Consider the following 12,146-nt stretch of genomic DNA (forward strand, 5'->3'; position numbering starts at 1 on the left):
CGAGTAGCTGGGACTACAGGCGCCGGCCACCACGCCCGGCTAACTTTTTTGTATTTTTAGTAGAGACGGGGTTTCACCGTGTTAGCCAGGATGGTCTCGATCTCTTGATCTCGTGATCCGCCTGCCTCGGCCTCCCAAAGTGCTGGGATTACAGGCGTGAGCCACCGCGCCCGGCTATCCCTGTTAACTTTATTTCAAACAGTGACAGGTTAAAAGATAAGAGCGGATGTTTCAGTATCTAGTTTCCCAGAGTCTCGCCAGTTACTTTAAGCTTGTCGACAGGAGTTTGATTTCACTGACCTCCCTCCTTCCTAGAGCTATGCTTACTTTTTAAAATTTTAAAAAGCTGCTTCATTTGCCCATTCTTTCAACGCATTGTTGTGTACCAGCAATGAGTCAGTCTTTTTCTTTCTTTCCTTCTTTTTTTTTTTTTTTTTTTTTTAAGACAGTCTTGCTCTGTTACCCAGGCTGGCGCGCAGTGGTGCTATCTCGGCTCACCGCAATCTCCTTCCCGGCTCCAGAGATTCTCCACCTCAGCCTCCTTGGTAGCTGGAACCACAGGCACGAGCGAGCACGCCCGGCTAATTCTTTGTATTTATAGAGAGGGGGTTTCGCCATGTTGCCCAGCTTAGGTCTGTCTTAAAGGATCTTCTTCCGGCCAGGCGCGGTGGCTCACCCCTGTAATCCCAGCACTTTGGGAGGCCGAGGCGGGCGGATCACCTGAAGTCGGGAGTTCAAGACCAGCCTGACCAACATGGAAAAACCCGTCTCTACTAGAAATACAAAATTAGCTGGGCGTGATGGCGCATGCCTGTGATCCCAGCTACTAAGGAGGCTGAGGCAGGAGAATAGCTTGAACCCGGGAGGCGGAGGTTGCGGCGAGCCGAGATCGCGCCATTGCGCTCCAGCCTGGGAATCAAGAGTGAAACTCTGTCTCAAAAAAAAAAGCTTCTTCCTTGACGGTTCCCTTTTCCCAGGAAATTCAAATGCCTCATTTTATCCCTCATCCTCTTGGCCTTTGCAATCTTGCTCCCAAGGCTCTTCCCTGCCCGTCAACTCTCTCACTTGGGAACACGGCTCCGTAAGCCTCTGCCCAATCCTTCTCACCGGCAAGCCCAGCGCCCCAGAGCCCTGCGCAAGGGAATTCGAGTGCGGAGGGCGGCAAGCATCCGCAGGGACCTGGCTCAACTCCTTAGACCGGTTCTTCACCGTCAGTGACTCTCCCCTGACAGATAAGGGTAGGATTTAGAAATGAGAAATGGAAGCACTGGCTGGGCGGTAGCCGCTACCATGGCTTCCCGTGTGGTCCTCATCACATGCTATTGTATCTGTTAATTTATTAGGCGCAGGGCCGGCTCTGAGGGATCTAGTGCCAGGACAAAGCCAGGCACTGGTGAATGAGCAAACACCTGTGTATGTCTGCTTCTTCCAGCCCTACCTGCTCCATACCCACCCCCAGCGCAGCATTCGAATCTTTATGATCTCGGCGTCCGCAGTAGGGAATTTCGACGCAAGCTGGCGTCAGCCTCAAATTCCCGCTCTGGCCACAAGGCTGACTAAAGACTGATGCATGCCGGGATGAGGCCCCGCCGATTGACGAATCTCTTGCGACGCTGAAATGCATTTCGGGAGATGTAGTCACACAGACGCCGGTGGCTGCGCAGCGTAGCTCCGCCTTCTGCGTGCGAGGAAGCGGGGACGTGTGAGGTCACTTCCTGCGTGTTGGTTGGCTTCCTGCGGCGTTTCCACTCTCGCTCTCCTTTCGTTGCTTGACCGCCGCCATCATGGGTCGCATGCATGCTCCCGGGTGAGCTCGGGGCATCAAGTCGGATTGCTGGGCGGGGGGGTGGGAGGAAGAGAGGGACTGTGGGCAGCGGGCCGAGGGGATGATGTTCTGGGCTGCTCTGGCACGAGCCGCCACCTCACCTCGAGACTGCTTCTCTCCCCAGGAAGGGCCTGTCCCAGTCGGCTTTACCCTATCGACGCAGCGTCCCCACTGTAAGTAGCGCGCTGGGACCGGGGAGAATCCGGGGAGGGGGTGGCATTTGTCTGGGGTGAAGCGACGCCAGGGTGAGGAACTTGCGTGTATGAGGAGCGCGGTTTTGCGGAAGGAGAGGCCGCTGTTCTTCGGCGCCATTCCTGGGCTCTTATTCTAAGGTTGCTTTCTATTCCGTAACAGTGGTTGAAGTTGACATCTGACGACGTGAAAGAGCAGATTTACAAACTGGCCAAGAAGGGCCTGACTCCTTCACAGATCGGTGAGTGTGTCTAATATAGCCTCTTTCGCCTGTCCTCGAGTGACTTGTAGGATCTAGTAGATGGTAAAGTTATTTTAAAAATCGCCAAAACTATGGTCTCGGCACCGTGCTAGAGGCATCATTGTAAGCACTTCACATGTACTGATTTCGTTTAATTCTGACCACAATATTTTGAAATAAATCTTCGTGGCTTTCCCCCCAGTTTACAGTTGAGGAAACAGAGGTACAGTGAGCTGGATACTATCCAGCCCCAAATCACACAGCTATCAAGTGAAGGAGTTGGAATTGGCTAAGCAGAGTGCCTGACACAGTTCCTCACACTTAGGTGTGGTTTGAATCTCAGCTGTGTGTGACTTCGTGCAAGTGGCTTCATTCAGCAAATGTTTGCCCTCTATGTGCTGAACATGGTTCTGGGGCCTGAGAATATACTAGCCTCCTACTCCCCCGCCCAAAAAAGCCAGCCGCAATGTGTCTGTAGTCCCAGATAGATACTCGGGATGCAGAGGTGGGAGGATCACCTGAGCCCAGAAGTCCCAGGCTGCAGTGAGCTATGATGAAACCACTGCACTCCTGGGTGACAGACCCCACCTCTTTTTTTTTTTTTTTTTTGAGACAGTCTCGCTCTTGTCGCCCAGCCTGGAGTGCAGTGGCGCGATCTCAGCTCACTGCAACCTCCACCTCCTGGATTCAAGCGATTCTGCCTCAGCCTCCCGAATAGGTGGGATTACAGGCGCCCACCAGCAGGCCCAGCTAATTTGTGTGTTTTTGTTTTTGTTTGAGACCGATTCTCACTTTGTCGCCCAGGCTGGAGTGCAGTGGTACGATCTCAGCTCATTGCAACCTCCGCCTCCGGAGTAGCTGAGACTGCAGGACGCACACCACGCCCGGCCAATTTTTGTATTTTTAGTAAAGACCAGGTTTCACCATGTTGGCCAGGCTCGTCTCAGACTCCTGACCTCAGGTGATCCACTGCCTCGGCCTCCCAAAGTGCTGGGATTACAGGCGTGAGCCCCAGCACCTGATCCCACCTCTTAAAAGGGGGAGGGGGGTGCAAAATACCTGTACTCCTCCTGGAGCTTGTAGTCTAATTGGAGGTATGACACATCAAAAGAAAATATGTCATAGATTGTAAGAAGTCAGAACTCATTAGAGGTTTAAAAGAAATAACGTGTAAAGTTTTTAGAAGAATGACCAGAGTTCTCAATAAATGTTAGCTGTGGAATCTCATTAATTCCTTTGGTCATCTGTATTCCAGCAAGCTCACTGTCATGATGGTTTTCCAACATTCTCAGTTTCCATCAGAAAGGTTTTCCTTAGTGTTGGGTAAACCTTCCTTGGATGTCTGAGTGAGCTTTATGTGCATTCTCATGTTGGTTTCTGTGACATATAAAAGTATACCCCCATCTTACAGATAGGAAACTATGCCCTGATTTCTGAGCCTCGACATCATCACATTCTTCAGTTTGTTTCATGTTGAAAATTAAAGCGTGATTCCCTTTTCAGGTGTAATCCTGAGAGATTCACATGGTGTTGCACAAGTACGTTTTGTGACAGGCAATAAAATTTTAAGAATTCTTAAGTCTAAGGGACTTGCTCCTGATCTTCCTGAAGATCTCTACCATTTAATTAAGAAAGCAGTTGCTGTTCGAAAGCATCTTGAGAGGAACAGAAAGGTAAGCTAATAAATAAAACCTGGTGCTAAATAGGACTGCTTGTACTAAATTTTTTCGGTAAAATGTAATGCATCTGGTTTGAATTATCCAAGGTGGCTTAGTACACAAACTAGTGTACTGCTGCTTTGAAGTTCAAATTCTACCCAAAGAGATTTTCATTAGAGAAAGTGCATGGTAGCTCTACCTTCTCTTATTAATGTTTGATAATGTTCAGTCATTTTGGGTGGTTTTCTTGAATTGCACCAAATTTTATTTTTAGGATAAGGATGCTAAATTCCGTCTGATTCTGATAGAGAGCCGGATTCACCGTTTGGCTCGATATTATAAGACCAAGCGAGTCCTCCCTCCCAATTGGAAATAGTAAGTATCAACTCTTTTGTTGTTACCAAGAATAGGAGTCAGCCAGTAGTAAAAGTCTTAGTAGTAAATATGTTCACCCCTCGGGGCTATTTGGTTAACTGCTCTGAGCTCTGGCCTGGTAGTGGGAAAGCAGCCACAGGCAATACATAATCGAATGGGTGTGGCTGCTTTAATAAAGACAAGCAGAGGGCCATAGTTGCAGATGCCAGATTCAGAGCATGAATAAACCCTTTGACTCTCTTTTAGATAGTAGGTAGATTTTCCTTTCATACCTCTACTCCCAGGAGTTTGAATTAATTTTTGCATGAAGTGCTCACTATGATGATTGATTGCCAGACATTCGCAGTTTCCACCAGAAACGTTTTTCCTTATGTTGGCCAGTTCTTCCTTGGATGTCTGAGTGAACATCTTCATTCATTGTGCTTGAACACAATGAGTTGGTTCAGGTATTTAGTAGTTTGGTGCACTTTATATAGTTTGGATTTATTAACTGAGAATAGCACCATTAGTGGGGAGATTCTGTTAATGAATGTGGAGGGACCGGTATTAATCCTGATTTTTTCTTTCCCCTTTTTTGTTTTTCAGTGAATCATCTACAGCCTCTGCCCTGGTTGCATAAATTTGTCTGTGTACTCAAGCAATAAAATGATTGTTTAACTAAAAGCATGTTTCATATTTATTTTCCTAGAAGAAAAATGTATATATGTCAGTGGTTCATACGTGTTGATCTTGTTTGCTGGGGAAGTGTTTTAGGAGATTGATGTTAGGATTCCAGGGAGCAGAAAGATAGTGTCCATCACATCCCTTGATTGGCCCCTTAAACCAGTTGAGCAGCTTATAACCTTATAGTTGGTTGCTTTAAACATGGAGAACTGGAAGACACTAGGAAATAATGCCTTTGTGTTTGTTTTGGTGTCATGGCAAAAATGTTTCTAGGTATTTTTGATACATTTAATGTTAAAGACTGAGATAGGTCCCTGGCAGATGTTAACCACTTGTAGCATCAGAAATAGTAATATTAGGTTGGTGCAAAAGTAAATGTGGTTTTTGCATTATAAAAGTGTCACTGGAGGGAGGGGAATCTGATATGGACAGACATTGGATCTTGTGGTGAGGGTTAAAGATGAAGGAATCTAGGGGACAGTAAACAGGCACATTTTGTCTGGAGCATTGGGGGTTTAGGAAGAATATCTGAAATGGGCTTGGGTTCCTGGCCTTTGAAAATTTTTGGATGGGTTAAAGTAAGATTTACTTGTTTTGGTATTGTGTTTTAATTTAATTCTTAACCTAATGGGGTACATGGGTATTGCTGCTTGAATGAGTAAAATCTCAGACAACCCTAGGGAGTGGTTCAAGGTTATAAGACTTACAAATGGTTAAGCTGCATGTCTGGCTGGTGTTTGTTTACAGAGCCATGATCCTTCAGAATTCAGAAATGGCTGCACGTACTGGCTCACGCCTGTAATCCCCACACTTTGGGAGGCCAAGGTGGGTGGATCACCTGAGGTCAGAAGTTCAAGACTAGCCTGGCCAACATGGTGAAACCCCGTCATTTACTAAAAATACAAAAATAAGCTGGGCATGGTGGCAGGCACCTGTAACCCAGGAGGTGGAAGTTGCAGTGAGCTGAGATCACATCACTGCACTCCAGCCTGGGTGACAGACTGTCTCAAAAAATAAAAATAAAAAAAAAGCTTCCATATGCTTTTTTTTTTTCTAACATCTTTGACCCATTTGGAAACAGCATATGTACATTATTTGTCCTAATCTATCCATGTGAGCACCTAGAATTTGTAGGTTTCCTTCAACAACTGTTTTCTTCCTTGAAAAATCATCTTTTCAAGTGGTAGGTGTCCATCTTACAGTATCGCTCTGTCGCCCAGGCTGGAGTGCAGTGGCGTGATCTCAGCTCACTGCAAGCTCCACCTGCCGGGTTAACGCCATTCTCCTGCCTCAGCCTCCCGTGTAGCTGGGACTACAGGCACCTGCCATCATGCCCGGCTAATTTTTTGTATTTTTAGTAGAGACGGGGTTTCACCGTGTTAGCCAGGATGGTCTCGATCTCCTGACTTCGTGATCTGCCCACCTTGGCCTCCCAAAGTGCTGGGATTACAGGTGTGAACCACTGAGCCCAGCCTATTTTTTTTTTTTTTTTTTTTTTGAGACGGAGTTTCACTCTTGTTGCCCAGGCTGGAGTCCAATGGCGCAATCTCGGCTCAACTGCAACCAACCTCTTCATCCCGCATTCAGGTGACTCTACTGCCTCAGCCTCCCAAGTAGCTGGGATTAACAAGCATGAGCTACCATGCCCGGCTAATTTTGTATTTTTTTTTTTTTTTTTTAGTAGAAACGGGGTTTCATCATGTTGGTCAGGCTGGTTTTGAACTCCTGACTTCATGTGAGCCACTGTGCCCAGCCCATCTTACTACTATTAAACTTACACATGTATGTGGTTTTATTTATCTTTTCAGTCTCACTCTCACCCAGGCTGGAGTGCGGTGGTATGATCTTGGGTCACTGCAACGTCCACCTCCTAGGTTCAAGCAATTTTTGTGCCTCAGCCTCCTGAGTAGCTGGGGTTACAGGTGCCTGCTACCATGATTGGCTAATTTTCATATTTTTAGTAGAAATAGGATTTTGCCATGTTGGCCAGGCTGGTCTCAAACTGCTGGCCTCAAGAGATCCGCCCACCTTGGCCTCCCAAATTGCTGGGATTGCAGGTGTGAGCCACTGCGCCCCAGCCTGTTGAATCATTTGATAAGACATAACTAAAAACAATCTTTTCCTTCTTGCAGCCCCACCTTCCTGAAGATGAGGGCAACCACTTTAAATACATAGCTGTTTTTCTGATATATAATATGCCTTCTTCTTATTTTCTTTTTTGGAGACAGAGTCTTGCTCTGTTGCCCAGGCTGGAGTGCAGTGGCACGATCTCGGCTCACTGCAACCTCCACCTCCCGGGTTCAAGCAATTCTCTTGCCTCAGCCTCCCGAGTAGCTGGGATTACAGGCGCATGCCACCATGCCCAGCTAATTCTTGTATTTTTAGTAGAGATGGGGTTTCACCATGTTGGTCAGGCTGGTCTTGAACTCTTGACTTCATGATCTGCCCACCTCGGCCTCGCAAAATGTTGGGATAACAGGCGTGAGCCACCGCGCCCGGCCCACCTTCTTATTTCTAAGTAACATTCTTTTTTAAAAAAATTGAGGTGAAATTCACATTTTAAAAATTCCCCATTTTATGGTGAACAATTCAGTGGCATTTGTTTATTCATAATATTGTATAACCACCACCTTTATGTAGTTCCAAAACACTTTTCATCACCTTGAAGCAAAACCTCACACTCCTCTTGACTTAGTCCCAGCATTTTGGGAGGCTGAGATGGGAAGGACGCTTGAGCCCAGGAGTTTGAGAGCAGCCTGGGCAACATAGACCTCTGTCTCAAAAAACAAAAAGCTCATACTCATTAAGCAGTTATCCCCATTTTTTACTCCCCCCACCAACCCCTAGCAGCCACCAATCCGCTTTCCGTTTTTATGGATTTGCTTTTTCTGGATATTTCATATAAGTGGATTCATACAGTATCTGACCTTTTGTGTCTGGCAGTCTTTCACTTAGCATGATGTTTTTGAGGTTCACTAACATAGCATGTGTCAGTACTTCATTCCTTTTTGTGGCTGAATAGTATTTCCCTGTGTGTACCACAGTTTGTTTATGCATTTATTAGTTGATGGATATTTGGATTGTTTCCACCTTTTGGCTGTTTCAAATAGTGCTGCTCTGAATATTTGTGTACATGTACTTGTTTGAGTACCTGTTTTCAATTTTTGGGGTATCTAGGAGAATTGCTCCAAATAACATTTTTATGCCCCTTTCCTGGCATCCTCATAATTCTGTAATCGTTTATGGTTCAATCAATATTCTATATTTACATTGCTATGACTTTTATATACAGTGTTGATGTGATTCCATATTTACAATTCTGCAAATATATCTACAAAAAAGTTAGTAATTACCTTGTTTTTCCATCTGCTTAGAGTTCTGTGTTCCTGTTTCTATCTCATCTCCAAACTTTGAGCCATAGTTTAATCTCAGTATATTCAAACAGGGTTACTCTTTTTGTTTTTCCTTGGTGATACCCTCCCAGGACGCTTCATCCTCTAGTGCCAGTTTAGACAGCTTACCCTGAGACCTGTAGTTCTGGGATCCCCGTTCACCATCAATCCGAATATTCTGTCTCCAGTGTCAGATTCCTCCTTCCTTATCTTCTGTCTTCCTCTTTCTTGATTTGCTCTCTTTTGGAGGATGTGGGAAACACCGCCTCTAGCAGTCCCTAACAAACGGCTCAGTCCTTGGACCTCATTTTTTCTGTTCATCTCAACTCCTGGTAACTTCATCTAATCTATGGCTTTCCATGCCATCTTTAAAGCTACTACACTCAAATTCATACCTCCAGGGCAGACCCTCCTTGAACTCCAGACTTAGGTGTGCATCTGCCTATTCTGTATCCCCCCCTTGAATTGCTGATAAACACTGGATATTTTGACTCTTTTTTTTTTTTTTTTGAGACGGAGTTTCATTCTTGTTGCCCAGGCTGGAGTGCAATGGCATGATCTCGGCTCACTGCAACCTCCACCTCCCAGGTTCAAGTGATTCTCCTGCCTCAGCCTCCCAGTAGGTGGGATTACAGGTGCCCGCCATCACTCCTGGCTAATTTTCTGTATTTTTAGTAGAGACAGGGTTTCGCCATGTTGGCCAGGCTGGTCTCAAACTCCTGACCTCAAATGATCCGCCCACCTTGGCCTCCCAAATGCTGGCATTACAGGCATAAGCCACCGTGCCTGGCCGGAAATAATTTTCCTTAAACATTTTTAGCATCACTTATCGTTTATAGCTTTAAAAACAAAAACCAAATGCTACTTCCGAGAAGTCAGATGTTATTCTGATTCCCACTCCTTTGTAACTTGGTGGTTTGTTTTTTTTTTGACTTGATGCTTTCAGGATCATCTTATTAGTGCTTGATGTTCTGAAATTTGCAAAAATACCTTGGCTTTTATTTTTTTCATGTTTTGCAAGGAACTCAGTGAACTATTTCAGTCAAAATTGGCTTGCAGTTCTCGGAAATTTTCTTGAATTATTCCTTTAATAATTTCTTCCCCACTATTTTCTATGTTCTCTTTGCAAAACTCATTATTTGTACATTAGACTTTCTGGAACTCCCACTACGGCTGATTTCAAGTTACTAATGGGATGTTACAACCAGGGGTTGGTATGAGATGCTCAGGAGCAGACCATTACATCGTATCTCTCCTCTGCAGATATAACAGACATAAATGACACAGAGACCATGGATAATACTTAAATGGTGTGAAATAGTTAGAAAGCGGTGAGTTCTGAGGATTTACTATACTTGTTTTGAATATACTTTATCTGCGAGTTTATATGATTTTTAATAATGCCCGTGTTTAACTGGCTTGCAGCATTCCTGAAAGCTTGAGAGTTGGCTCTTGCGAGCCCATGCAAACCAGCCCCAGCGCATCATCCTTGTTCCCTGTTTTTTTATTTTTATTTTATTTTGGAGGTAGAGTCTTGCTCTATCCCCCAGGATGGAGTGCAGTGGCATGATCTCAGCTCACTGTAACCTCCACCTCCCAGGTTCAAGTGATTCTCCTGCCTCAGCCTTTCGAGTAGCTGGGATTACAGGTGCCTGCCACCACGCTTGGCTAATTTTTGTATTTTTAATGGAGACGGGTTTTTGCCATGTTGGTCAGGCTGGTCTTGAACTCCTGAGCTCCGGTGATCTGCCCGCCTTGGCCTCCCAAAGTGTTGGGATTACAGGCATGAGCCACCGCGCCCGGCCTTGCAGTGAGTATTTTGTAAGTATGGTAGTTTCCCCCCTTTTTCATGGTTTCCTTTATCCATGGTCAACAGTGGGCTGAAAATATAAAATGGAAAATTCTAGAAATAATTCATAAATGTAAAATAACTTTTATTATAGTATATTGTAATTGTTCTATTTTATTATTAGTTGTTGCTAATTTCTTACTGTGCCTAATTCATAAATTAAACCTTATCATAGGTATGTATGTGTAGAAAAAAATAGCATATAAAAGATTCTGTACTGTCCACAGTTTCGGGAAACCACTGGGGCCTTGGGACATACCCTCTGCGGACAATGGGGAACTACCATATTGTCTCATTTAGTCCTCATGGTCACTCTATGAGGTAGATAGTACTAGCCTCTCCATTATTCAGAAGAAACGGAGGCACAAAAGGTAAAGTAGGCAGACAGTTTGACACACTGGTGAGATGGAAAAGTCATAAGGGAGGCTGGGTGGCGCTCCCTCCTGTCATCCCAGCACTTTGGGAGGCCGAGGTGGGCGGATCACTTGAAGTCAGGAGTTCAAGACCAGCCTGGCCAACACGGTGAAACCCCGTCTCTACTAAAAATACAAAAATTAGCCAGGCGTGGTGGTGCATGCCTGTAATCTCAGCTCCTCGGAAGGCTGAGGCACAAGACTTGCTTGAACCCGGGAGGTGGAGGTTGCAGTGAGCCGAGATTGTTCCACTGCACTCCAGCCTGAGCAACAGTGTGAGACTCAGTCTTAAAAAAAAAAAAAACAAAGTCATCATGGAGGAGCAGAAAGTGAAGCCATGGTCACATGAAATTACCTAAGGATAGAAGAGTTCAGCTTCTTTCCCATCTTACCTCCATTGCACCCAGTTGGGCCCCTCTCAGGCCTGCCCTCCTGGCAGTAAATGGTGTGCCTGGGTCCATCTCGGGTGTGGTAGACTGTATGACCACAACAGGCCAGATTCAGTGGCTCATGCCTGTAATCCCAGCACTTTGGGAGGCCAAGACAGGAAGACCTCTTGAGGCCAGGAGTTTGAGATCAGCCTGGGCAACATAGTGAGAGTCACATCTCTACAAAAAATAAAAAAGTTAGCTGGATTCTTCTTTCCAGAACTTGGAAGGCTGAGGTGAGAGAATTGCTTGAGCCCAAGAGTTTGAGGCTGCAGTGAGCTATGATTGGGACAGAGGGACCCTGTCTCTGGAAAAAAAAAATGACCACAACAAAATCTGTCCCACTTGTCTTCTTGAACCTTACTGCTCTCCAAGATATGGTGTCTAATTCCTCTCCCTATCAACATGGCAGGCTGTGGCTGGCTGTAACAATAGAATTCAGCTGAAGTGACACTTGATGAATTCCGAGACCAGGGCAGAAAAGGCCTTGTTGCCTGGGACACTCATGTCTGGGATGCTGAGCTGCTGTGCAGGCCCACCCCGAGGCCTCCATGCTGTGAGGAAGCCTCGGCCATGTGTGGGTGCTCTGGAAAACAGCCATGGTAGAGGTCCCATGTGACAGCCAGCGCTAACCACCAGGATCCTGAGTGAAGATACCTCCACGTGATACCTGCCTCCAGAGCCTTTGAGTCGCCCCAGCCACTCAATCTTCCCAGCTGAGACTACAGACATTCTGGAGTAGAGAAACCATTCCTGTAGTACCCTATCTGAATTCTTTTTTTTTTTTTTTCGTAGAGACAGGGGTCTCCCTATGTTGCCCAGGCTGGTCTCAAACTCCTGGGGTCAAGCAGTTATCTTGCCTTGGCCTCCCAAAGTGCTGGGATTACAGGCATGAGCCACTGCACCTAGCCCTGAATTCTTGACCTACAGAATCCTTGAGCATAATCAAATGATTGTTTTAAACCACTAGGTTTTTGGGGTAATTTGTTTCATAGCAAAAGTAAGGAGAACATTTTGTTGAGGAGAAAGAGGCTGTGTTTCTATGGTCCTACAGCTGCTGGAAGGACAAGGCAGAAGCTTTCACTTGCCTCTCCCCATTTACCATGCCTC

At 45.7% G+C, this 12,146-nt stretch overlaps 1 protein-coding gene and 1 non-coding gene across 2 annotated transcripts; both read left to right on the forward strand.

Moving 5' to 3' along the window:
- The first annotated feature begins 1,652 nt into the window (after positions 1–1,652).
- RPS13 (ribosomal protein S13) lies at positions 1,653–4,954 on the forward strand. Its single transcript, XM_032166528.2, has 6 exons — positions 1,653–1,807; positions 1,950–1,998; positions 2,180–2,258; positions 3,762–3,931; positions 4,191–4,291; positions 4,877–4,954. Exons 1-6 carry the CDS (start codon positions 1,785–1,787, stop codon positions 4,908–4,910), a joined length of 456 nt encoding a protein of 151 aa, XP_032022419.1. The 5' UTR covers positions 1,653–1,784; the 3' UTR covers positions 4,911–4,954.
- LOC116477617 (small nucleolar RNA SNORD14) lies at positions 4,605–4,695 on the forward strand. Its single transcript, XR_004250561.1, has one exon. It is a non-coding gene; the product is annotated as a small nucleolar RNA SNORD14 (small nucleolar RNA).
- Positions 4,955–12,146: the final 7,192 nt, after the last annotated feature.

This window comes from Hylobates moloch, unplaced genomic scaffold (genome assembly GCF_009828535.3).
Source record: "Hylobates moloch isolate HMO894 unplaced genomic scaffold, HMol_V3 SCAFFOLD_11, whole genome shotgun sequence".
Classification (NCBI taxonomy): Eukaryota; Metazoa; Chordata; class Mammalia; order Primates; family Hylobatidae; genus Hylobates; species Hylobates moloch.

Excerpts from the sequence above, each read along its gene's own strand:
- RPS13 (XM_032166528.2), top strand. The coding sequence starts at position 1,785 with ATGGGTCGCATGCATGCTCCCGG. Across the intron at positions 1,999-2,179 it reads ATCGACGCAGCGTCCCCACT|TGGTTGAAGTTGACATCTGA; the intron begins GTAAGTAGCGCG and ends ATTCCGTAACAG. Across the intron at positions 2,259-3,761 it reads CCTGACTCCTTCACAGATCG|GTGTAATCCTGAGAGATTCA; the intron begins GTGAGTGTGTCT and ends TTCCCTTTTCAG.